Raw genomic sequence first — 27482 nt, forward strand, 5'->3', positions numbered from 1 at the left:
GGAAGTTGCACCTTTATCTCAAGGGCCTTTGTTCTTGCCATAGGAAATGTCTAAGCAGATATACAATGCATGCTCAACGGCCACAGTCAGGCCCTTTTGGAAAAAACAAAGTCAGGCTGAATTAGGTTTATACCAAATGGCTTCCTCATATACTCCAATATATCCTATTGCTTGCCATTTCAATTTGTCAATTGAAAGGCTAGGTCTGAGGAGCAGCTATACCCTATACACAGACCTGATCTTTCTTTGCCTTTGACCACAATCCAGTCCTACCCAGGCTGCACCTTTTCCACCTGCCTGGCCCCTCTCAGCTATTAAGTATGTAATCTCTGGTTGGGTGATGGTGTATGACATATATCACAGGGTACAATATGACAAAGATATGTTGATGCAAATAATCCATAATCAATCTATAAATCAAAATTGGGGTGAGTTTATTATGAGCCAGATCTGAGGACTAGCCCAGGGCCTTCCTTCCCCCAAAGAAGTTGGGTGTACAGAAGTTATACACCATCTTGGAACAAAGAGCATACATCACATATGACAGGAATATCTCTTTTACAATTGTCATGAGATGCTGAGCGGGCACAGCAGGTCGTTGGTCAGCAGGTCAGTGGTCACAAGGTGAGCACAGCAGGTCGGTAATTAATTCTTAGTTCCCAGGAAGAAAAGCTTAACCTTAAAGAAATGCCAATATAGGGGGAAGTTACATCCCTAACTTTAGGGGCATCATTCTTGTCTTTGCCATAGTAAATATTTAAAGCAGGTGTACAATGCATGGTCCACAGGCCACATCAGGCCCTTTTGGAAAAAACAAGGTCAGGCCAAATTAGTTTTATACCAAATGGCTTCATCATATACTCCAATATATCCTATTTCTTTTTATTTATCTATCAGATGTTTATAAGGTCATCACCTGGGATTTGTGGTTTTAATCTGTGACCACAAAAAGTGCTAGACTACAAATGCACAAACACACACATACACACACGATTCAGATGTTGAAACTGGCAGGAAAATTCCTCAAAAAAGCTTATGGAACATATTTGGCTGAATATCATCTTGCCCCACCATGTGGTCATTTGAGAGCAACACAGACCACCCCCATACCAAATACAACAGAATGTGGCTTGGTTAGGGGATAATATAATAGGATTGACATCTGTTGTGTTAAGTGTGTTTTAGTAAAGATCCCAAGCCAGTAGTTCAGAAAATTTAATCTGATCAAAATTGGTGCATAATCCCGGAAACCCTGCCACTTTACCCAATAACAAATCATTCTTTTCAACTCTGTTTTCTTCTCATTTCCTGAAACAGACCAACACAAATCCAGGTTCTTCTCTGCCCTTCCACTTTCAAACTGCCTGTTCCAGAACTTCTAGGAATTCCCACTAAAACCTTGACTGGTGAGCTCAACCCTGCAAAGTATAAAATTAAAGGATAGAAGTCACCACTTAAGAACTAAAGAAGGCGCTTCTTTACAGGTTGCCGGTCTCTGCAATGAGGGCTCCCAGGTTTCTATGAGTCATCCATCTGCAAATAAAAATTGCCTTGCTAACCTAGAACTCTTTTCTGTGATATCCATTATAATCAAGACAATCCATTGGCCATGAATTGACCGTCTTCTCTTTCCATGTCTAGGCTGCTTGTACGTTCTGTTTCTTCAGCCGTCAGATGGTGATGACGACAATAGTGGGTACGTCTCAAGATTGCTGTAGAAACCTAGTATTGTCTTAGATCAGTGTTAAGTTCACAGTCAGTCATCAGGACATGTTAGCTGGTATCATGTGTAAGCAAAAGTTTTGTCTTTTGGCTGGATTAGAATAAACTGGATGAGTCAGGGCTAGCTAGAGCAGGTGATTATGAAAATGACGGTTTATGTATAAATTTGATTGCATCCAAAAGGCAAACAAAAACAGATTTGGGGTTGTCCACATTCCTTCTTACCTTTCAGAGTATAAGAGATCTTACCTTTCAGGGACACACTTTGTTTAGATATGTTTAGGATGGTGGATCAAAGAAGAGGAAAATAAAAAGTTCAGGGAAAAACATACATATATAAGCTCATACTGGCCTGTACAACAGTCATATGCTGTTAGCAAGTTAAAACTGCTTGTGAATTACCTATAGCAAACCACAGAGCTTCCATGCTGGGATTTATTGTATCCAATGACATGGCATCTCTCAAATTTGGCATCAAATAATTTGTCCACACCACTACATTTGAGAAATGCATAAAAAGTGCCTGAGGAGAAAATCATGTGTCTTGACTGCCACCTTGTGGTTTCATGTATTGGCCCTCAGAAATCAAATAAATATTTCATACCATACAACTAATTTCTAAAATGTACCAACAATTTGAGTATGGCTTTTGTCTAGCATTAGTAAAAGTTCTCGAAGTTGAAAAGAGGTCTATGCATTAATTTCTCAGCATCTCTTTCCTAGTTAGCTAGGGCCTGAAACCTGGTAAGAACTCATATAAACTATAAATCTGATAAGCTCTAAATCACATAAGATCTAAATTTGCACAAATGATATGTGAAAATGTATGTTCATTACAAATTTTTAAAACTGAAAAAAATTATCTCACTCTTAAATTAGTAGATGTACTAAATAACTTATGAACTACTCATAAAATGGATATATAATCCCATTAAAAATAAAGAACTAGAGAAAAATTATGGAATTATAGTTTTTCCACGCACATAATTCTATTCTATATTCTAATCCCTTGAAAGGTAACACAGAATAGGGGTTAAGTACACAGTCTCTAGAACACTAGAACCTGGGATCAAAGGTCCCACTCCAATTACTTATTAGTTATGTGAATTTGGGCACACAACCTAATGCCCATGTCCTACTTTATGTATCAATGTGGATGAGCTCAATAGTATATACCTCACAGGGCTGTCATGAAGATTGGTTATAGCTTGTAGGCCATCTTTGGCCCTTAGGAAGGGTGATCAATATTCTGGGTGACCAAAATTACCATGGCATGAATCAAATTAGCTTTCTTGCTAGAAGTCAGCCTTCCCCTTTCAGAGTGTTCCCCGTTGCTCACCTATGCCCAGGCACCGATTCCCCCAGCTCTTTCAGGCCTATCTCCTTCCGCCAACACATTGATGTCTTGGCTGTTGGTGACCCAAGGCAAAGAGGCCCCAAAATGACTGGTGAGCAAGGTATCAGAATTGCTATCAGCTAGGGTTTGCTGTGTGTCTCCCATTCTATCCTTTATGAATAGGAGGGTATGCGTTGTTCTTGCATTTATCCCACTCCTGCCCTACCATTATATAGTGAACAGGTGGGGAGGAGTTAACTTTCTGGCTCAGTTCATGAAGAGATGCCACCTCCAGCCCTGAAACAGACTTCACATCAGTACATCGCCCAGAAATCCTAACTCTGGGCTTACGACCATGACAAAACCGAATCCTTGCGTTGTCACTCTCACAAAGGGGATGAGCAAATTTTGTGTGTAGCAAAGAGAGTGAACTGAACATTTGGTGACTGAGGGGTGGATTTTGGGAGTCATTAGTACTGTTCTCCAAGTATTTCATTTTCCTTTCTCGTACATACACCCTTGAAGTTAGGAGTGGCCACGTGGCTTGCTTCAGCCCGTAAAATGTGAGAAAAAGTGATGAGTCACTTCAGGGTGAAAGTTCTAAGTTTTGGCACACGATCCACCACTTTCTTCATCCCCTACCTTTCTGATCATGAAATTATGTGTCAAGATTGTGCTTCCTTCAGCCTGGGTCCCAGAGTGATTACAACCCCCTCAACAATGAGCAGAGGCCCCCATAGACCCAGTTTGAGCAAGAAATAACTTTTGTTATGGTAATACACTGAAAATTTGGGATGGTTTTCTTATCATCACCTAATCTATCCCATCTATAGAAAGTGATTCGCATCACTTGATCCCTTGGGAGGTAACCCTGCTCTCCCTGTTCCTGCTCCCAACTCAGTGGAGAGGAGACCCATTCCCTTGGTCTCCTAATTCACAGCAGAGACCCAGGCTGTTGTTTCATGCTGACAGTGCGAGGACAGTCAGGAAAGAACACAGAGCTCGGGAGCCAATCTGTCTGGCTAAGTTGGGGCTCCACCACTTAATAATTCACTGAATGACTCTGAGCAAGTGACTTAACCTGTATAAAATATTGGTAACAGTGCTCACCTGTTCCGGTTACTATGCCTGTGGAGGACACCACTCCAGAATGTAATGGCATCAACTATTTTTACGCTCACAAATATGAGTCAAGAATTTAGACAGAGCACATCAGGGATGGCTTATCTCTGCTGCCCATGACCGGAGCCTCGGCTGGAAGACTCAAGACTAGCAGCTGGAATCATTGGAGGCTCACACACACACTTGGTGGTTGATGCTGGCGTTGACTGAGACCTTGGCTGAGGCTCTCAGCCCGAACTCTTACACATGGCCTCTCTGTGTGGCCCAGGCTTCCTTACGACACGAATCCAAGAGAGAAAAAGAAGAGGCCAAAGCACCTTTTGTGACCTAGCCTCAGAAGTCACACAGTGTCACTTCTACTGGATTCTACTAGTCAAGGCAATCATAAAATCCTGCCCAGGCTCAAGGAGAGGGGAAATAGACTGCCTCTTTAGAGGACAGCAAGGCTCTGGAACAATCTGTGGGATCATAAATACTGCTGTGGCCATGTTTAGAAAATAAAATCTGCCACACTTTCTCCCAAAGTGCGAGTTAACTTACTGAAAGAGTTAACAGGATGAAGCACTCAGAACGGTTGGTAGATAGCCCCTGCACAGGTTGAGAACCATATGGAACCACCTCCCTACCCAGCTTCCACTCTGCTTCCCTGTGGCCAGCTGTTCCCTCCCAAGGGGACCCACTCCGAGGATCTGTTATCTCAGACTCCAGACCAAACTAAGGCAACCCCAAGACAGGAGGACTTGAGCAGGCTCTGAGTCTGTGGCCTCAATAAGATATTCCTGCAATGGTCTGACAACAGTAGGCTCAGGGTTAGTTCCTTTCCGTACTTTCCTTGTAAAAGGTTTAAGAAGCTTCGAGGCCTTATGTTAACCAAGATCATATACTTGCATATGTACAATGGTGCCTTTATAGCAAGAGATCTGAAGGAAAATGTTAAAACTCTTTAAAGCAGTGGTAGGATTTAGTTGGTTTTAATTTTTCACTTTTTTAATGTAAGTGTATCATCTTGTCAAAAACTATAAAGCATGTTTTCTAGAGTACGTATTAAGGTAAGGTGAGATAAACCTCTTAAGGGACACGTCATCCACGAGGGTGCTTGGATGGGGCTGAAAAGGCAGGACGGTATCAGCTCGTGGTCTTTTAGTTTACGCTGAAGGGACTGGACTGTCTGTGGTTAGCAGCGCTGTCTGGATTAGAAAGCACACGCCTGCTTAGCACTGAGTCACCACTATCAGGACTGTCCAGGACAACAGGCTTGGCTGGTACATGGCTGTTGACTCATGTGTACATGCCCCAGTGGCTACTGTTTCCTCAAACCTTCTACTGTTTCAGCTGCAGAAGAAAAGGCTAACTTCATACCACGTGCCAAGAACCTTACGTAGATCTCGTGCAGTTTGAAATCCAGCGAGTTGCTGCAGTTATGGTTGACCTGCAGGACTGAGTTTGCCCCTATGAAACTGGCTGAACTGAACATCTCTGCTATCAAACTTGCCAGATCTCGTAGTCACTGCAGTTAAAAATCCAGAGTCAAACTCACATCCCCCAAAACTGGCAGTTTGTGGTTTACGACATACCTTAATCTTGCAGTATACACTGTGTAATTACTGTTAGCCAAGTTCTCCGTGTCACTTAGCTTGGCTGGGTGAGGCTGTACCTAGAACCAAATCATGCTATGTTTAAGCAATTCAAGCACCTACAAATACAAGATTATCACTATTCGTCATCCCATATGAATTAAAGACATTTCCTCAGTTTTCTGGAGACATTTTAAAATTATAAGTGAAGACCAATAGACCAATTCTTCCCATCAAGAATTCTTATATTTAGGGGCTAGTAGCCTGGTGGCGCAGTAATTAAGTTCGCATGTTCTGCTTCGGCAGCCGGGGGTTTGCCGGCAGGTGGACCTACGCACCGCTTGGCAAGCCATGCTGTGGCAGGCATCCCACATATAAAGTAGAGGAAGATGGGCACGGATGTTAGCTCAGGACCTGTCTTCCTCAAAAAAAAAAAAGAATTCTTATATTTACTTGTCATCTTCAAAGGTTCCTAATAGCTACAATTCATCTTCATAATGTATTTCAAAATTCTGTCCCCAAACAACCAATGAGCATTCAAATGAAAATCTTTTACCTGTTCATGGAATGTTTCCTTGTTATACTTTCTCTTTCCCCAACTAGGTTCAGAATGCTGTTTCCTTTTATCAGAAATACTTGCTTGGGTTGTTCCTTTAGAACAGGGCTCGGCAAACTGTGGCCCATGGTCCAAATCCAGCCCACTGCCTGTTTTTATAAACAAAGGTCTCATAGAACACGGCCATGCCCATTTGTTCGCATACTCTCTATGGATGCTTTTGCACTACAACAGCAGTCGAACAGTTCCAACAGAGGTCCACAAAGCCTAAAATATTTAGTGTTTGGCCCTTTACATAAGAAGTTTGTTGACTCCCTGATCTAGGACAATAATCTCCAGAAGAGACGTTGGCTTAACATAAAAATGAAACAATTTATTACTGTCTTACAAAACAGAACAGTCATTCACAACTAGAATATACAACTATGTCCTGGGGGGCTCTGGGGAGAAGAAGGAAGAAAAAAAACAGAACTGTCACGAACTCTTAAAAGGACTCACCTCTCTAACTAGACTTGTGACGGTTTACCTTGTAGTGCGCACGGATGTCAATTATAAAGCTGTACACCTGAAATTTATTTTTAAAAAAAAGGACTCACCCCTCCAGAGCCAGCTGTTAGGAATGCAGAAAGAACTAAGAGAGGGAAGTCACAGAGGACCACACTAAGATAGGCAAGGACAGGAAGGAGGCCATGTTGGCACGAGAACCAAACATCTTCCAGAGCAGCCCTGTCAGGAGAGTGCTTTGAGTTTTCACAAACATCAGACTGTTTCCCTTTCCTAGCTCACCTTCTGCCCTACTGTGATAGAGGAAAAGCTGCTCAGTTTCTAGTTACTCCTAATGAACAGACTATATAAATATAAATGACTATAGCAACGTTTCAGATTTAAGATATTTTATTTTTTTTCACACCCAAGCAAGCCCAGGTGGTTGATGCTCATTGCTCCCCTTCCTGCCCCCGAGTCCCCTACCCTTCCCGATGAGAAGAAACATTGCCTTTCACTTTATAGCTGAGAGCATGCCTACGCTTTGGCAGCTGACTTGTAATGGGTCAGAGTGCGGGCAGAAGGGTCAGTGGCATTGATCCACCGGGGCATCCAGTAATGGGTCAGCCAGTCAGCCCGGCCTGGGTAGTGGCGCTCAAAGATCTGACGGTAGTAATAGCCTTCTTTGGTCTTAGGAGTGTTGAAGGGAAATTTCTGGGCTGCGGCTGCCATCATCGTATCATCAACCTGTAAGAAGAAGAGCATAAGAGCAAAAGGGTTTTTTAAACAGCATGGAAATACTTGTATTTAATCTGGCTTCACAAAACCAAAAAAAAAGATATGAAAAGGCAAGACAGTAAATTGTGCAAGAGATGCTTTGAATCACCCACCCCTTAGAAAATGCTAAACTATCCATCACAGACATAGCTGTGCTGACTTTTAAGGGAACACCCATATGCAGATTTCTAATACTATGGCTCTGACACGTTTACTCATTTGTGCCCAGTAATGTCTGGCATCCAGCAAGGGCCCCAAATGAGGTAAATGAAGGTCAGTGATCACTGGTAACTCTCCTCTCTCTCTTTCAGTTCTAGATGCCACTTTGTAATCCTTCATGCTACTTAATTCTTATAAAATTCTTTTAAAAGAAATATTGTTTATAGGGAATGTTTCCCACAGACACAAAACATTTAAACTAAATACAAAATGAACAGTTACTACAACTCTGCATCCAAATTGTCCTATTTCAGAAAATGTTTTTAAAGACATTCTACCTGATGTTCAACATATTCCTGTAAAATCCTAAACCAGGAATTCTTAACTGAGGTTATCCCATCACTGAAGGCTTCTTTAGGTCGCCAGAGAATCTCTTTAGGAATCAGATCGGAGTCCTCGAATGTCTCTCTCAGGAGATGTTTTTCTATCCCATTCTGACATGAAAAGAAAAGGAGCATCAGTAAAAGTTCCAAATATCAAAGATACGATAACAGCTTTTATCGTGAAGTGATTCACCTACCTTAGGAATTCTCATATCGGGTGGCAGAGACAGGTAATAGGAAGAAAATCGATGATCCAGGAATGGGACTCTCAATTCAAGCCTTAAAGGAGAAAAGAAGAAAATTCAAAAGCAAAATGTACATTTAGTGCCTGTCAGTTTAGATTCTTATTTAGAGGGTCCTAGCAATTCAACCAGCCTCTAAGTCATGTTAAGATTATAAAGTCATGTTTGCAATCCTCCTGATTGCCCTGCACTAGTGATAAACATAAAAACCTTCATTCAAAATAATATGTATTATCTCATCTAGCAAGTGACCCAAACTGTGAGAATAATTTACTTTCTCTTCTTTGAAGAGCTAAACGTGTATCTGAAAAAGCAGAAAAAGTTAGGAATCAGAGTGACCTGATCATTATGGGTGTACTTTGCCTAGACCTCTGACTCAAAGTTTCTCTTAGGTGAGACCATCTCTCATCCTATTAACAACTGTAATGATTCAAATTAGTAGTTTTTACTACTAACTGATTAATAATTTACATACAATATTAAATATAAACCAATGTTGCACAGTGTTTCATCAAAGGCCACATCACCTGTTTCCTGAATCCTGGTGACGGCAAGCAGATAGGGTAATAACCACGGATTCAGTTCATTCCCCAACCCCATATTTAATTATTTCCTAATCTAAGTGCGACTTTGTAGAAGCAACTAAAACATTTAATGTGGGTTGTTCATTATGTACAAATAAGAGTCTTCAATTCTCCAACATGACCACCTAAAAAGTGAACTTTAGCCAAACAAAAATGATACCAAAGAAATCTGGTCTCTATAATCTAATCAGACCCTTGCATCTTCGTTGTCCCATCCCCACACTGGGTTCCCACAGCATCAAATAGGCATGGCAGGCGCTCAACACTTGTTACTTGGAGGTGTATTATCTTTACTTCTCTTAAAAAGAGCTGCATCACCTGCCCTCTCGGTTGTTCAGATGTGGGCAGAATGTTATGTTCTGAAGTGGGGAACTCCGCCTTAACCAACCTGCGGGCGTCCCCACCATTACCCACAGTAACACTTTGAATTCAGCCTAATTCCTTTGCGGCCAAGTTAAGAGAAAAGCTTCATTTTCTCTCTAAAAGTCATACTTTGCAACTATAGCCAAGTGAAAGGAAAAAAAATCAGCTATTGAGCTTTTTGTCTGCTGTGGTTATTTTTACAATTGCTTCTGCAAATACTGAGTTACCCGTGGGCAGCAGTAGTTCGATCCGCGCGGAGAACGTCAAACAGATAGAGTTCTTTCAGAAGCCTCTCGCTCTCCTCCTCGGCTTTCTCAGGCGAAGGAGCCTATTTTACAAAGAAATAGCTCAAGTCACAAATACGCCCACAGCTTTGCTTTGGGCACACGCATAGTTTTTATTTCCTACACTTATACGTATCCCAACACCAAAGGTGGGTAAGACAAAAGGGAAAGTTTAGGGAAGGGAGTAAATGCTTTATAAAACAGACCTTCCCTCACACTGAAAGTGTTAGTGTTAGAACAAATAAAATGGACGCCCTGTGCAAGAACTAAAATTCCACAGGCGATGAAGAAACATTGGAAATGTCATTCTCATGCTTAACTAGTGTTAAAGGATGGAAAGTATCTGACACTATTAAGACTTCTTTGTAATCCCTAAAAGAAATACAAAGCAGACACTGTCAGATTTCTTCATATACCTCATAAGATTTTCTTCATATGCCTCATAAGATAGTCAAAAGTGTTACTGCTATACTGAAAAAAACCGACGATAGAAAATGGTCAAATAATTCATACTTCTCTAATCCTAGCACCAATCTCCTTCCGCTTCAGAATGCCTACCTTGTGAAAATATATGTAACCCTGAGTAAGTTCATCCGAACCTTCTCCAGAGAAGATCACCACGCTATCCGTGTTCTTCCGAATGTACTTGGAAATTAAGTACATACCTTACAAAAGAGACAGAAATTATGTTAATGTCAGCATAACCCTCTACCAAAAATGCCTTTCAGTTGGCTTTTGGGAATAATTGCAGGTTTTGCTATTAGATTGGACTCTGTATTAATATAAAGTTTTCAAAAATAATGACCTTATATCCACAAGCCATTTATATGCACAGTAGTCTCCCCTTATCTGATGTTCCAAGACTCCCAGTGGATGCTGAAACCACAGATAGTACTGAACCCTATACATAATATGTTTGTTCCTTTACATACATACCTATGACGAAGTTTAATTTATAAATTAGGCACAGTAAGAAATTAACAACAATAACAATAAAATAGAACAACTTATAACAATATACTATAATAAAAGTTATATGAATTTGGTCTCTCTCAAAGTATCTTATTGTACTGTACTCACCCTTCTTGTGATGATGTGAGATGATACAATGCCTATGTGATGGGATGAAGGGAGGCGAATGACATAAGCACTGTCATACAGCCTTAGGCTCCTACTGACCTTCTGATGATACGTCAGAAGGAGGATCATCAGGAGGATCATGGAGCCATGTTGATGTCCATGGTCACTTGAATACAAGCACTGTGATAACCAAGATGGCTACTGAGTGACTAACGGGCGGGAAGCATGTACCGTGTGGATACACTGGACAAAGGGATGATTCACATCTCAGAAGGGACAGACTGGAATGGTGCAAGATCTAATCATGCTACTCAGAATGGCGTGCAATTTAAAACTTATGAATTGTTTACTTCTGGAATTTTCCATTGAATATTTTTGGACCATGGCTGACAGCAGGTAACTGAAATCATGGAAAGCAAAAGCGAGGATAAAGGAGGACTACTGTCCTTAATCCGAAAGTCACAGTGTTATAATGATATAGCCGAGAACCATTCCACAATTTTATATACAGGTTTTAAAATTTTAATGCTTTGAGACCAAGACTGTCCACCTTAAAATTTTGCTAAAGTGAACGATGACTCAAATATCTAAAAAAAAAATCATACCTTTCATGTAAGTATTACTATACAAAAATAATAAGAGTTAGGGTTTTGGTAGTTCAGCTTTAATTTTTTTCTGATGCTCTCCAGCCACTAAATTTCACATATAGTTAAGAATACTATATAAGTTGTTACAACATGCCCATCGGCTCCTGCTTTACATCCATGTAAACCAGTATTTGTTCTCAACCATTTTTTCATTATTGCCTCCCTAGGAAGCCTTTTTAGACTTTTTTTTCCTAATTGTCCCCCCCCCACACAATAAAATAATACCACAGATATGGTATTATATGGTATTATTATCTATATCTTCTTATGTACTAGGGCCCTTTGGAGGGCTATAAACCATTTTAACACCTAAGATTTTTTTGCCCTCCAACAACCAATTTTTCATCCCATGGGGGCAGTGTGACCCCTGTTGAGAACGCACGCTCTAAACTCTGCAATGGAGCCCTGTTGGATTCTGAGTCTCTTAAAAGAGAGGCACATGTAAGCCAGTAGCACGTTAGTCTCGACCATGCCGGATCAGTCTGATCTGGAGTATACTTCTGATCTCAGGATGCATCCACAGAGTAAAACTAGGAGTGCTGGCTGGGCAATAATACCTACTCATTGATAAGTTGTATGATGAAATATTTACCAAAATATATCTAAAATGAGTATTCTTTATAGAAAATGAATGATAACATAGACCTATTTCCCTATTTTATACAGACTATAGCCCAAGAAACTTTATTCAGAGAAATCGAGGGGGTGGAGGGACGCACAGAAAATATGTATCTACTCTTTGGAAAAATATAAACAGCAACACCATAAATGTGGAATCTTAACTATGTATTGTTCCCTTTACTCCAAGAGATTCGGGGAATTTTCTTAAATGGTCTTAAACAACTGCTAAGGTAAGAATTTGATTTGCATTCATTCTTAAATATTTAAACTGTTGCCTGAAATGTTTTTTAAACCTGACACTTTTTCAATATTAAAAAAACCTTATTAGTATCATAATGGTAAATATCTTACCTACTGAAGCACGAACTGTAGTGATATCATAAGTTTCCAAAGAAAATATGACCTCATCCAGGGCCTGAATGCCTTCCTCAGAGTTAAAGAGGACTTCATGGTGTTCACTCCCAATATGATTTGCCACCTAATTATATAAAGAAATATCCATATACTTGTTATTTAAAGAAAAGAACTACCCTCGAAAATGAAATAGGACAGTAGTTCACAACACATAATGAAGCAACAATGGTGGAAAACAAACAAGGCAAAATAAGGGAAATGTTCTCTGGGCCACCACATACAAGCCCCATCGAGTCAGCTTCCTTGCCTCCCATAGCCTCTGCCTCCACTGAACTACTCAGAAGCTCTTACCACCCCAGGATAACCCAACAATCAGGAGGCTTCCAATTAGCATGCCCCCACCCCCCGCCACATGCACACCTATTTTATCAAACCCATCATCTTCCTCTAGTCCCACACGGTCTCCCATCTAACCTTGCTCTCCTTTTGGCCCTCTTGCAATGCTGAATTTTACATGCAGGAAGTTATTCCTAAATGAAAAGGCCCCTCCCCTCATTCTATTTTCTTGGGCTATTTTGGATTCTCTTGGCATCGATCAACTTGCTTTGGGACTGCTCTCCAGCTCTTTCTCATCCGTTCTGTGTAAGTTCTTCCAAAGTAGGAATGAGGTCCCCTGCACACTGAATGTACACGATCCCCTCTGCTCACAGGGACAGTGCTTTATAAAAAACAAAAAACAGTAACAGCTACCATTCACTAAGTACTTACTACATGCTAGGTTCTATTCTACACACTTTATATGAATTATATAATTTCTACCCCAAAACTATCCCATAGTAGATACTATCACTCCCATTGCGTACGGTAGGAATTGCGTGATAGAGCTAGGATTTGAAACCAGCAGTCAGGCTCCTAAGCCTGCCATCTTCACCACCATGGCATACTTTCAATAGGGCAGAATTATTATCAGAGGGTTTTTGTGAGGACTGCATAGGCTGTGGCAGATAAAGGTACCCAAAATACAGTGTACTACATAGTTGATATTCAACAAGCATCATTCCATTTGAATATACTTAACTTAAAACAATTACCTGAGTCAGCATAGCAGCAGCAGGACAGAATTCATTCTAATAGCAAGTCTGTCTTAACTACGTAACTGGCAGAGACAGAGTCTTACCTTTCTAGCAGCTAGTAAATCAGGACTGTCTTCCATGCCGATCGCAAAAGTCTGCAGAGGATACTGTACTTGGGCTGCTTTTAGCTGCTTCAACAGAGTGGCAGCAACCAAACTGGAGTCCAAGCCCCCTATGAGCAAGACAGCAAGTGGACTGGTTACATGCCTCGCATGGGAGGGACAGGAGACTGACATTCCTGTTAAGCACTGAGATCAGGGTTTTATCATTTAAAGTCCCCAAGTTTTATAAACTGAAAATCAACTTTAATGAGAGAAAAACCTAACACATAACCTGTGACAATGGGAATAGTATTTGAATTGGTTAAAAATCACTGCCCAGGGCCGGCCCTGTGGCCGAGTGGTTAAGTTCACCCGCTCTTGCTTCAGCGGCCCAGGGTTTCGCCGGTTCGGGTCCTGGGCGTGGACATGGCACTGCTTGTCAGGCCAGGCTGAGGCGGCGTCCCACATGCCACAGCTGGAAGGACCCACAGCTAAAAATATACAACTATGTACCAGGGTGCTTTGGGGAGAAAAAGGAAAAATAAAATCTTAAAAAAAAAAAAAATCACTGCACAGAATTCTAAAGAATGTTTACTAACTCATTCACACCAATAATATAATGATAGTGTAACTTTATTCTATTACTATGACTATTAAATGGCGCTTACAAAAAACTTTTTCATCCTATAATGGAGGAAAGATTAAATCATTGAGTAAACATTTATAGTCAAAACCTCAGGAATAGCTACAAAACATTTAACATTAAACAAATTAAACAAAACATTAAACACACATGCACTAAATATAATTAGGTTTTTTAACTGACTTCACCTGATAAAAGGCAGCCAATTCTTCTGTGCGTCATCAAACGTTTCTTAATGGCATTGTCAAAAAGGATGCGCAGGTTGCTCTTCACAGTTTCTATCTCAAAACCTAAAAACACATAAAGTAAATGAAAGAGCTCCAGAAAAGACTAGGCTGAATTATTTACTGAAATGAGGTACACAATCATCTACATCTATCTTGATGGCATTTACTCAATGCTGGCCTCTGCCAAATCCCTGAGTGTCGCCTCCAAATTAAACAGGAACTAGGTCTTCCAATCATTCCAATGACATGAGAATATTTTTTTTCCTTCGGGGGACAGAGGTGGGGATTTGCTTGATTACCTGGGAACAGTTTCTCCACACTGTCATAGAGGGCATGCAGAGGCTCATCTCTACAGTGATGAAATTTAACCATTTCCACTGAGGCAACTTTGCCATTTGGCTTTAAATCCAAAACTTCATAGTGTCCTGGGAGAAAAGGCTCCACTTTTAAAAAAGGAGTCATGGAGTGCTTCAGGTTAACGAGACCTACAAATTCAAAAAGATAATTATTCAGATTAGGATCACACTTCACAGTAACTTTCACAATTAGTTAATATCCTCTAAATTCCTATTTATTTCCCTTTTTTAAATACAAATACATGTCCATTCTGTAAGCAGAACAGGAAAAAATTTTTAATCAGCCAAAGCCCTACCATCTACTTACTAGAAAGATAGTGGTACAGAGAGGTATAGCAAAACCACAGGTTAATGGTAATTCAAAGCAAGAGGAAAATCTCCAATGTTTAATTTCTTCTCCCTAGCTGGAATTTCTGATCAAGAAAATCTATTTTCTATAACAAAGCAAGCAAATACAAAAAGAAGAGATACATTATTAAGCAAAGAGATGGATTTGAAACTGTTAATTTTATGATGACTGGAAGTCATTTCTTTGACATCACTGAGGTATTTTAAGAAAATAGCCATGGTTTCCAGTCATTTAACAAGCAAAATGATCCACTGTTAGATACTTTAAAATCAGATATTAAGAAGTCAGGCATCCACCCCTTAACTAGTTATTATACACGGTGTGCGTTAAACGGTATAATCTAAATTTCCTCAATAAGTTCTCCCAGGGAGTAACCTGATATCACCATGATCACAATGTCTTATTGTAAATAGTAACAGCTTATCTACACAGAATACTCATTATGATTTAGAATTTGGTTTGTTAGCCCCATATTCTACTGTGTAGTGTTGAATTCAAAGACCCTATGGGACCCCATCACTAGCTGGCAGACCTCAAGAGAGCCACACAACCCTTGTAGGGAACAAGGAGTAATTGAAAGGTTTTAAGCAGGGAGTACTATGATCAAATGAGTTTTTGATACATTATTCTAAAAGCCTTGAGAAAGGAAAACTGTTGTAGTACTCTAGGTGAGACCATTTGGTCTGGAAAAGACCAGTATTAAGAAGGATGTAAAAAATATCAAGTCAAGAAATTTCAGAGGATGTGACATTACAATTCCATATCAAGTTATAATCAGGCCCAAAAGACAGACAGCGGAAGTAAGGAGTCTGCTTTTTTCCCTTGTGTGCTCTTGGCTGGGCTTCCCCAATGCTACTTTAGGTAAATAACAGAGATACACGTTCTTGGCCATTTGATCACACTACAAATGCCTGAAAGGCCAATTCAGGTATCAGTACCCACACTGTGACTAGTGTCCAAAGGACCCTCTTATTGATCTCATTATCCTTGCTTCAGCCAATATTAAATCTGAAAACTAAGTGAGAAAGGATTTAAGGAATGAGGCAAAAAGAGACAGGCAGGTGGATTTGATTTTAGGATGTTACTGCTGTCTAGCTAAGAGAGAAAAGACGAATGTCTTCCTCAAGTTTACTGTCGAAAAAGGCTTAAGCATGATTTGCAAGTATTTTCTTCTATTCTGTGGGTTGTCTTTTCACCTTCTTGATGATGTCTTTTGCAGTCCAAAATTTTTAATTTTGATGATGTCCAATTTATTTTTCTCTTGTTGCTTGTGCTTTTGGTGTCATATCTAAGAAATCTTTGTGAAATCCAATGTCACGAAGATTTACCTCCATGTTTTCTTCTAAGAATTTTGTAGTTTTAGCTCTTACATTTAGGTCTTTGATCCACTTTAATTTTTGTATATGGTGTGAAGTAAAGATCCAACTTTATTTCTTTGCATGTGTATGTCCAGTTGTCCCAGTACCAGTTGTCAAATAGATTAGTCTTTCCCCATTGAATGGTCTTTGGATCCTTCTTAAAAATCAGTTGACTACAGATGTATGTGTTCATTTCTGGACTCTCAGTTGTATTCCACTGGTATATACGTCTATCCTCGTGCTGGTACCATACTGTCCTGCTTACCCTTGTTTTGTAGCAAGTTTTGAAGTCAGGAAGCATGAGTTCTCCTACTTTGTTCTTTTTCAAGATTGTTTTGGGTATTCTGGGTCTCCTGCACTTCCATACAAATTTTAAAGTCAGTTTGTCAATTTCTACAAAGAAGTCATCTGGGATTCTGAAGGGAATCACATTGAATCTGAAGATCAATTTGGGCAGTACTATCATCTTAACAATGTTATGTCTTCAATTCAGGATCATGGGATGAGTTTCCATTTATTTATTTCTTCTTTCAACAATGTTTTATAGTTTTCAAAGTAAAAGTTTTACACTTCTTTTGCTAAATTTATTCCTAAGTATTTTACTGTATTTGAAGCTATTGTAAATGGAATTGTTTCTCTTAATTTCATTTTTGGATTATTCATTACAAGTGTATAGTGTTCATTACAAGTGTATCAATCAAATACAATTGATTTTTGCATATTGATCTTGTATCTACAACCTTGCTGAACATAATGGGTGAAACATATGGGAACTCTGTGCTTTCTGTTCAATTATTCTGAAACCTAAAACTGGTCTAAAAAGTAGTCTGTTAATTAAAAAACAGTTCTTTTTCATAAACTGATCCCAGCAGGGAAAAACAAAAAGGGCAAAGGAACTGAATAGATATTTCTCCAAGGAAGACATACAAATAGCCAATTAACACAAGAAAAGATGCTGTGGGGCTGGCCCCATGGCCAAGTGGTTAAATAAGTTTGCGCCCTCTGCTTCAGCGGCCCTGGGTTTCACTGGTTCGGATCCTGGGCGCGGACATGGCACCACTCATCAGGCCATGCTGAGGCAGTGTCCCACACAGCACAACCAGAAGGACCTACAACTAGAATACACAACTACGTACTGGGGCATTTGGGGAGGAGAAGGAAAAAGAAAAAAAAAGATTGGCAACAGATGTTAGCTCAGGGCCAATCTTAAAAAAAAGAAAGAAAAGATGCTTGCCATCATTGTCAACAGGGAAATGCAAATCAAAACTACAATGAAATCCCACTTCTCACATGCTAGGATGGCTAGAAGCAAAAAGTCAGATAATGTTTGTGAGGATGTGGAAAAATCAAAACTCTCACACACTGCTCGTGAGAATATAAAATGGTGCAGCCGTTTTGGAAAAGTCTGGCACTTCCTCAAACAATTGAACATAGACTTACCATAGGACCCAGCAGTTCCACTCTCAGGTATATACCCAAGAGAAATGGAAACATATGTCTACACAAAACCTTTTACACAAACATTTATAGCAGCATTATTCACAACAGCCAAAAGGGAGAAACAACCCAAATCAACTGAGAAACGGGTAAACAGAATGTGATATTATCCACGTAATGGAATATCTTTTGGTCACAAAGAGTAAGTAGGGAAAAAAAAGTAAGTGAAAAGTAACTACTGATATGTGCTACAACACAAATCTTGAAAACATTATGCCAAGTGAAAGAAGCCAGTCACAAAAGATCACATATGATATGATTCCATTCATATGAAATGTCCAGAATAGAGAAATCCATAGAGAAGTTTAATGGTTGACGGATATAGAGGGTTGAGTAGTGACAGCTAAAGGGTAACAGGGTTTCTTTTTGAGGTGATAAAAAAATTTCTAAAATTGACAGGAGTGTTGGTTGTGGATATCTGTCAACATACTAAAAAGCACTGAATTGTACACTTCAAACAGGTGAATTGTATGGGATGTGGAATTATATATCAATAAAGCTGTTTTTAAAATGCTAAATAAATATTTGCTAAGGCCATAGCCATGGCATGGCACTATAGTGCAATAATTGCAGGGCCAACCCTACCATGTTTACAATATGACATAAGAAAGCTTGACAATCGGGGCCACCCTGGTGGTACAGTGGTTAAGTTCACACACTCCACTTCAGTGGCCTGGGGTTTGGAGGTTCGGATCTTGTGTGTGGATTTACACACCACTCATCAAGCCATGCTGTGGCGGCATCCCATGTACAAAACAGAGGACGACTGGTACAGATGTTAGCTCAGGGACAATCTTCCTCAAGCAAAAAGAGGAAATTGGTAATAGATATTGGCTCAAGACCAAATCTTCCTCACCAAAAAAAAAGAAGAAAGCTTGACAATACATATGGGATCAAACTAGATGCAGAACGTAGCGGCATAACAAAAATTAAATGACTTTACTATAGATTCATCCTTCAAGGATTACAGAATTTAAGTGCTGAAAAGGAGGGTCCAACTCCTTGGTTAAAAAAAAAAACCTCAGAGGGTCCATGACTTACTTTAGTCAATTGTAAAATTTTGGATTGCCCCCTATGGGATTTGCAAATATGACCTAGAAGAAAACACAAAATCAAGAGAATAATGAAAACCTATAGAAAAAATTCTATCATTACCTTTAGCTTCTGAACACACTGCCAAAAACCCATCTTCTGTCATGGCTTTAAACAAAGGTCTGACTCCATAGGTATCTCTGCCCAGGAACACTTTCTTATTGGCGGTATCCAGTAAAATAAATGCAAACACCCCGTCCAACATACAAACTGTTTGCTCAATTCCTCCTTTGTCATAAAGATGAAGGATTATCTCACCATCCACTTTGGTCTGGTACTCAAATTCAAAATGGTGTTGCAACTTAAGGAAGCAATAGCAAAATAAAGATGTTAGAATCCTTGTGCATTCACTAATAATTTTTTATTGCAAAGTTGCTTCAATGTTTCTGGGCTCTATAACCATTTCATGTACTTTAATGATTTAGAAGAACCATGGCATTATCAGAATATAGCTTGTTTGAACTCACAATTCTACAAGTTCTTTATAACATAAAGCTAAACCTGTGAAAATTTTAGTTGCATTCTGATAAACTGTAGCGGCAATGTACTAGAACACGTAATGTGTGGAGGGAGGGAAATGCACATCATATACATACTGTGTACATAATACATATATATTTACAAATATATGTTAAGTTAAGCAAATAGGTTGCTCAGTTGCCATGACACTAAAAGTGTGTCCTCCACAACTGTGAAATTTAGGTCTGGGAATACAGTACTGGCTCAGGTTCTTCCATTCCAGCCTCAAAGGCCTACCTATGAAAATAGAAAGCAAAAGGACAAACATATTTGGCACTATTCCCTGACAAATAAATGATTCCATCACAATGATGGAGACACATGGTCCAAAGCAAAGCTGCTGGTCCCTGTGGGAGGACTACAACATCCAGTCCCTCCACAGCAGTGGCATTGAAGCTACTTCTACTTCTCACTGGCAGACAAAATGACAGTGGAGCTTTACTACTCCACACACCTGAAAGGAGCAGCAGAGACCGTCGCTGCCACCACATGCAGAGTGAGAGGGCGTAATTAAGGTAAGCCCGAACTCCACGGCTCTCCACCACCACCACCAACAAACTGGGGAGGTGAAAAGTCCTTGGTGTGTTCCTCCTTCTCTGTACTTACTCATATTGCTGCCTGACAATGGAAATAAAACAGGTTCACATAAACAAAATCAGGTGGAAATCCTGGATAAATTTAAACAGTTAAAACATGTTTCTAAATTTAAAAAAATAAATCTATATGTTTGTATATGTATGACCTATAACACATGCTTCACCATCTCGCTCACTCTATAAATTTGTGAACGTTTGTCTATAAGCCCCCACAGAACTGTCCAAAAATGGGCTTTGGCCGCCTCTGGTGACTACAAAGCCACCTCCTGGTCACCCCTCCCTGCTCTGAGACACCATCGGAGACCATCCGTCACTAGCAGGTGGGGTTTGGAAACAGTCTTCTGCTGACTCTTCTGAGCTTAAGTATCTGAAGGATAAACGACCCTAAAGCATCAATGATTTTAGCAAGTTAACAGCTTCCCAAATTCATCCTCCCCCACCGTGTCAGGGCCACTCTCTGGCCTAAACCTTGCAAGCAATTTATTGGTTAATCACTCCCATGTACCACTTCTTACTCTCCTGAAACCACACATAAATAAAAGCTGCTGTTAGATAAATGCCCCCAGGTCTTGCCACCATCCAGCAAGCACAGTGCCACTGGACTCGGCTGCAGGCCCCTGACGCTCCCGGCAGGAAGCAGGCCTCCTTGGCGCTCCAGCTTTACTCAGATTCCTCCTCTCCTTGACTGTCCCCCCTCCACTCCCAACACACCCCTGCTGCATTTCAGCAGTGGTAGTAAATTTTATTTTCATCAAAAGAAGGGCTTGGAGCTTATGTTCCAGAATACTTTATAGAAAGCTAAAATGTCCATTCGGCTCTTTAGACCAATTTCTAGTTGCTCCAACCACAGTACCTTAGATGATTGGTAGAAGCAATGGGACTTCTCTGCTTTTGAAAATACAACATATTTGGCTAATTTAGAATAGAAATATTTAACTTTTTAACACAATACACAAAAGCAGCAATGCTGTTCAAGTAAAACAAGGAATTTTCTATCTCATTTAAGGTGAAAGTCAGGCTAATATTGCCATAATGCAACCTAACATTCTCACCTATACGGTCCTAACTGAGCTTAGGAAGAAAGAAGTTTTCACTGCTCCCTGCCTCCACTCCCACTAGCATGAAACTCCATTCTTACCTTTCCTCTTCACCATTGCATCTCCAAGCACCTAGAAAAATGATGCCTGGTGTATAGTAGGCCCTTAATAAACGTATGAAAGGAATTTACTGTATAACTAGAAAAACTTGTTAAATGAGAAGTCGATTATTGAACATGTTCCTATAATCAGACAACAAACAATGGCAAAACCTAGTGTTCAGAGATAAAAATGTCCAAAAGGTGGCTAGAATATAAAACCCTACCCATGAATGATAGGCATATATCAGTTAGGCTCAAAAAAATACAGAGAGACATCACAACCAAACGTATTAACTCTGAATGAAATCTGGCTGAAAACAACAACAAAAAACAGCTATAAATACAGTCTTGGGATATTTAAGGAAATTTAATATAAACTGGATATTAGATGGTATTATAGATTCTTAGGTTTAATAACAGTACTGGTGTTAGGTTGAAGAATGTCCTTATTCTTAAGAGATAAATGCTTACATATTTAGAAGTGTCATAATATCTGCAAAATAGTCTAAAATGATTCAGCCTAAAAATAAAGTGTATGTGTGGGAATATATATAGAGACAGACAGAAGGATAAAGCAAATACAGCAATATATTAACAATTATTCAGTCCAGGTGCTCATTGCCTTGTTCCTTTTTGTAAATTTGAAATTTTCAAAATTAAAAGTAACTTGCAAATCTTGGATTAAAAAATTTCTTATGAAACACTAGCCAAATAATTCTAGATTGGAAGGTTCTTAGCAAACTTGGCTTCCTTGGGTCAGAATTTCCATCCCCTCACCCACTCTCATTTTAAGAGTGAGCTTTAGCAGATTAGAAAGCTGTTCCAATTTTAATGCTGCTAGAAATCCTACTTCTTACGCTCTACTGCATCTGGCCACCTTTCTGTCCTTTAGCTCTCATGAAGTGAAGTGTGCAATAACAACAAATATCTTAAGTGCAGCATTAAATATGATCACCTCCAAACTATTAAATTCTACCCCTGCCTTAAAAACCCTCAAATCTCCCTGCTCTGAGAATGATATTCTGACTCCTTACCATGGCTACCAAGTCGTACTTGATCTGGTCCTGCCTAACTTCCCCATCCCACCTTGCCCACCTGCCATTTGTTCTCTTACAAAAATCCAGGGCTTCACATGCAATTCCCTCCTCATGAAATGCTCTTCCCAGCCTTGCTAGCTGACCCTTATCCAGTGGGTCTCAGTTCAAGTGTCAAGTTTTCAAGAAGCCTTCTCTGACCACCCTTCCTAAAACTGGATCTCCCAACTCCATCAGCTCCATTTTCATGCTTTCAGAATGCCTATATATGTACAATGATTTTTTTTTGGTCTCCTCCCTAATAAAATAAGCTCCATTATTTACTACTGCATCCCTGGCACCTGACACAGAGCCTACCACAGGCCCTAATTAATATTCAGATTCATCACAGAGAAAAAAAAGATTCTAAGAGTTAAAGAACCTGAATTGTAATCCCCATTTTATACTTTTGTGTGTGTGTGACCAAGTCATTTCATCTCTTTGTGCATCAGTGCCCTCTGTCTATATAATTGGAGCAAATGAGATAATGAACATGGAAAGTATTTTGAAAAGTAAAAAGCATTTCACAAAATATATAAAATTATTATAACCAACTAGCTCTGAGGTTTAATCAGATCCAGATTATCTTCTGGTTTCATTTTGTTTACCTTCACGTGGTTGTAGATTTCACCGTTGTAACAGAGCCACAAATAAGGATATTTCTTCACTCGAATTGGCTGCATTCCAAACAGCTGGTCAACCACAGCCAACCGGTGAAATCCAAAGCAGCAGTTGGTGTATCCATTGACATTCTCAAAACGAAATGCATCTGGACCCCTGTGTGCAATCTTCATAGCACTCAGACACTGAACAGCAAGGCAGTCATCGCTGCCAAAGAGGGCCCAGATGCCACACATGGTGCAATGGAGCCGCGGGCTCTCTATGGAGAGAAAAGCAGCCCCATTAAATACTCAATATGCAATCCAGGTCTGTAGTAAATCTCGACTCCAAAAACTTGCATAAACCACTTCAAAGACTGAAATATAAACCATCCTATCTACAGTAGTTTTCCATTAGCTTGGCAGGCTAAACGACTTAATTTACTTACAAGTATTCAGAAAAGACGGATGACCTTTACAGCCAGCCGGCTATAGCAGCTTAGCACCCAGTTAAAAGTCTGCATCTCTCTCGCCTTACGTTTGGTCAGCCAGAACTGCGGTGTTCAGGCCCCATTCTGTTCTGCATCCTAGGTTTACTCCCAGGACACAGACACACACATAGGCGAGATCCAACCTAGCCAGAGATCCCAGCCCCTCTCTCCATCCCAGAATCTCAAAAGCCCTCAAAAATCCAAGAGACTCTCCAGATTACTACAGTCTCCGCACAGGTCTCCTCGACAATTAAATGCTCGCTCTTTACCTGTACTAACTGCGCACAGAATATATCGGGAGTAGAATAGATGATCACACCTATAGATCGATTATAGATCTGATAGATTATAGATCTATAGACCTGATAGATCGATTACACGGCTAACGTGTAATCGAGATATACAGCACATATAAGCATTTCACAACATCTAGCTTACCTCTAAGTGATTTATTCCAACGTGATAAAAGAAATCCTAAAGAGAAAAGAAAGCAATATTATTTGATATCAGATATCCTGGTTTTATAACAAAAAAAAATTTAAGTTGACAGAGATCAAAATGTTCACCATCAAAATGTCCTAAAATGACAAAAATGTTCTCAAATGTCTTTGTCTCAAAGCTGCCTTGGCCAATAAGAAAGCAAAGTAGGTGGGACATAGAGAGCAACATCTCTGAACAACAACTAGGTTCACCCCTGTGAACCAAAAAGCAAATAATTCAAGACAGTTACTTTACCAAAATATCTGTAACTTGGAAACTATTTTGGTATTTTTTTTAAATGCAAATTTGCAGCAAACGTCTAGATAATTTGAGACAAAAACCATAAAGAAAAAAACATATGTTCACTTTACATCACTCACTTCGCGCAATCCTCCCAGGACATTTCATTTGCATCTAAATGAACCAAAGCTTTGTTTGGCCTTTTAACCAAACCAGATCAAATTAATGGAAAATGGTATTAATTAAAGCAACTTGGAAATGAAGTATCATATGTCCTATGCAGTCCCTTCCAGGCACTTGGCCAAATAACCTATAATGAGATATTTACTTTGAGATTTAGTGGGAAAATTCACTGAGATTTAAGTGAGATGACTACTGATAAGCCATCTACCTTTGACTCTACACCAACTAAAACTGGCTAGGAAGTGCTTTGAAAATCAAGTGAGGTCATTAATCATTTACCTAAGTCTTCCTAATGCTACATAGTAAATCCCATTAGTAAGCGTGGTCTAGGAAACAGACATTAATTACTAAACTGGAGGGGGAATAAGGGAACAAAGTTTGTGAAGCACACTTATTTCTCCAGCAGGAAAAAGCAAATTAAAACTATCACTATTAGTTATTTTTGCAATCAGTCTAACTTGCAAAGGTCCTACTTGCAATGTTTTCTCCTACTGCTGTTACCTGTTCCCAGTAATTTTCCTTACTTCCTTACAAACTTCTAGAGCAGTGCTGTCCAAGAGAAATGTCAGCCACATATGCAATTTTAAATATACTAGTAGCCCCACTAAGAACATTTTTAAAAGATGAAATTCATTTTAAATATATTTTATTTACAATATGCCGAAAACAGTATCATTTCAACATGTAATCAGTATAAAAATTGATGAGATATTTTACATTGCTTTCCTCCCTTAAGTCGTCAAGATCCAGTGTACTTTACACTTACAGCCAACTCAATTCGGACTAGCCAGCATTTCAAGTTCTCGACAGTCAGTCACATGTGACCATACGTGGCCATATGTGGCTACCGACTGGCCAGAGCCATTTCAGTGCATTTAATTTCTATTCCTCTTACCAACTACTTAAACTTCACCATATCACCTTATTTTTATATTAAGATCTCAGTAACCAACTCCTGGACAGGTTCAAGGCCTAAGTTAATGCTAATCTACCTTACAATCAATGAAAAAAGAGTTATCAGTGCTTTTAAATTATTAGTCAAGCACCCAGGGCAATGGGCAGTGAAGAAATAACGTAGCCCACGGGCCAGGAAGAAAAGCGTCCCATTGTTCGAAATAGTAACATTAATCTGAAGCCAGCCCTACGGAAAAGATACCCATTGAGAAAAGGCATGCCAGTTCTTTTGCCTTTTTCCATATGGCGCCGCCTGTCGCCCTAAACAAATCTCTTCTTGGCAGGGCTTGCTCAGCAAGCCACTTGTTGAGTCTTGCAGTCGAAAGAGAGTGGGGGAGGGGGGAGGCTAGGTGAAGAGGGGGAGCCGTGGGGGAGGGGGAAAGAACAGACCCCGAGGCCTGTCGCGACCAACAACCCCGAGACCGACCCTCCTGAACTAAGTGACCGCGTCGCCCCGAATGCAACCCAGGCCACCTGCACCCTCCAGCCCATCCGCAGCAGGGCCCCCGGATTGCGAAAATTCCCACAGGACTCGACGCAATCTAGTAAAAAATATAAAATTTACAAAGACCAACTTAGGCCGCTGCCTTCTCTACTGAGCGGTCCGGTCTCCCCGCTACAGTTCACTCGATCCTTCGCTCCGGGGACCACGAGAAGTGTCCTCACCTGCTGGCTCCCAGGTGCGCAATAATCGGCCCCACCCCTCTACCCGGCAGCAGCCGCAGCAGCCGCGGGCGCCCGGCTCCGCGTCCGCTCTCCCTTCTGCAGGGCCAGGCTGCAGCGCATCCTCCCCCACATGCCGGGGCAGCCCTGCGGCACGCGGGGAGGGCGCTGCGCCGGACCGAGGGGCCGACTTACCTGCGCACCGGCGGGGAGGGCGTGGGAGAGGCGCCGGCTGGGGCTGCGGAATGCGGGCTGCTCGGAGGGCCTCCTCTCACTTTACACCGGTCTTGCTCCTGTAATGCGTGCGGGAAGTTTCATCATGTCCGCGAGGACCAACCAGCATGCGCAGGGGCGTGCCCGAGGTGCGAGACTGCTGCGGGGCGGGGCTGGAGAGCGCAGGGCGGAGGAGCAGGAAGCAAGGAGGAGGTGTTCGGTTTCCAGCTCCTTAAAGTGTTAATGCTCCTGCTGAAGGATGCCTCAGAGGTCGGGCCAGCTGCCCCGTTTACCTCTAGGTTGCCTTACCTGCTGTTCTGACAGAGGGTTTTCTGCACTTGGTTTGTTCTTAGGGAAATTATTACCAAATTTACTAAAGCATCCTCTCTGCAGCAAATCTCCCTCGTAACCTTTATTACGAAGTCTTTAGTCTTTACTTAATGACAAAGTACTTTACAAAGTACTTTAGTTCCTCTTTACTACTTAGAGGGTGCCTGATACATAGGTGTAGATAAACCAATATTTGCTAAATAAATAGGCAGATAGAATAACTGGAAGGTCTCCTCTTTTTATTAAAAACAGGGTAGATTTCTTTATGTTCTTCTGCCTCAGGCAGAGTTAAATCTATCCTTCCTCTGGATATACAGCTCAGTATATTTGTGTTTTGTTATGGATCGCCACTAACTTGTGATGTGGTATTCTCGGACCGGATTGTTACCTTCCTGGTTGTGTTGACTTCTTCGCTTTTTGACTTCTAGGATCAGCTCAGTGGACGCTACTGGTAGATCCCCAAACATGTATTCAATTCGATTCGATTCATCATTACATTTGGCTGTCGACAAATTTCTCTTTCAGGAAAAGACTGAGTTCCAGTCTGAATTTTACCACTACCTAGTGATATGACCATAGGTATGTCTTGTAGCCTTTTTAGATTTCCATATTTAAGATAAGGAAATTAGAGACTACTAGGGGTCCTTCCAGCCCCAAAATTCTAAGTACTAAAGTGATGGGAGTTCTTTAGAGCCATGGCACCCAAGGAGGAGAGTTAATATTTTTTCATCCCTACGGTATCAATCTATCTCCCTGAAACTCAAAATAACCTTGCAATTTGGATATTTTTACATTAGGCCCGGTTAGAAGTAAATTATCCAAATTCATACACCTGATGCTTGTAGATCCAGGATGGGAAATCAGGTTTGTCTGGATCCACAGGCCATTCTCTTTTCATCACATTCTGCCCCATGGAACAGAATGGCAAGAAGAGTGGGGTGCACTGGATACACTGACAGAAGAGCAAGGGGCGGACATGGCCTCTCTTATTTTTACTAAACATTAATGATTTCCATTCAG

At 40.5% G+C, this 27482-nt stretch overlaps 1 protein-coding gene across 3 annotated transcripts; it reads right to left on the reverse strand.

Moving 5' to 3' along the window:
• Positions 1-6662: 6662 nt before the first annotated feature.
• ASNS (asparagine synthetase (glutamine-hydrolyzing)) lies at positions 6663-27267 on the reverse strand. 3 transcript variants are annotated; one of them, XM_005609231.4, is made up of 13 exons: positions 26115-27267; positions 23838-23873; positions 22918-23189; positions 19047-19284; positions 14631-14816; positions 14293-14394; positions 13465-13592; positions 12285-12411; positions 10144-10250; positions 9529-9629; positions 8310-8391; positions 8068-8223; positions 6663-7540 (listed from the first exon to the last, which is right to left on the reverse strand). In XM_005609231.4, the coding sequence occupies exons 3-13, from the start codon at positions 23164-23166 to the stop codon at positions 7331-7333; spliced, it is 1686 nt and encodes a 561-aa protein (XP_005609288.1). In that variant the 5' UTR covers positions 23167-23189; positions 23838-23873; positions 26115-27267; the 3' UTR covers positions 6663-7330. The 3 variants fall into 3 exon arrangements, with proteins under 3 accessions (XP_005609288.1, XP_005609289.1, XP_014594658.1); XM_005609232.4 differs by having other exon boundaries at positions 25923-26225; XM_014739172.3 differs by having other exon boundaries at positions 25832-26177.
• Positions 27268-27482: the final 215 nt, after the last annotated feature.

The sequence above is a fragment of the Equus caballus genome, chromosome 4 (assembly GCF_041296265.1).
Source record: "Equus caballus isolate H_3958 breed thoroughbred chromosome 4, TB-T2T, whole genome shotgun sequence".
Lineage (NCBI taxonomy): Eukaryota > Metazoa > Chordata > Mammalia > Perissodactyla > Equidae > Equus > Equus caballus.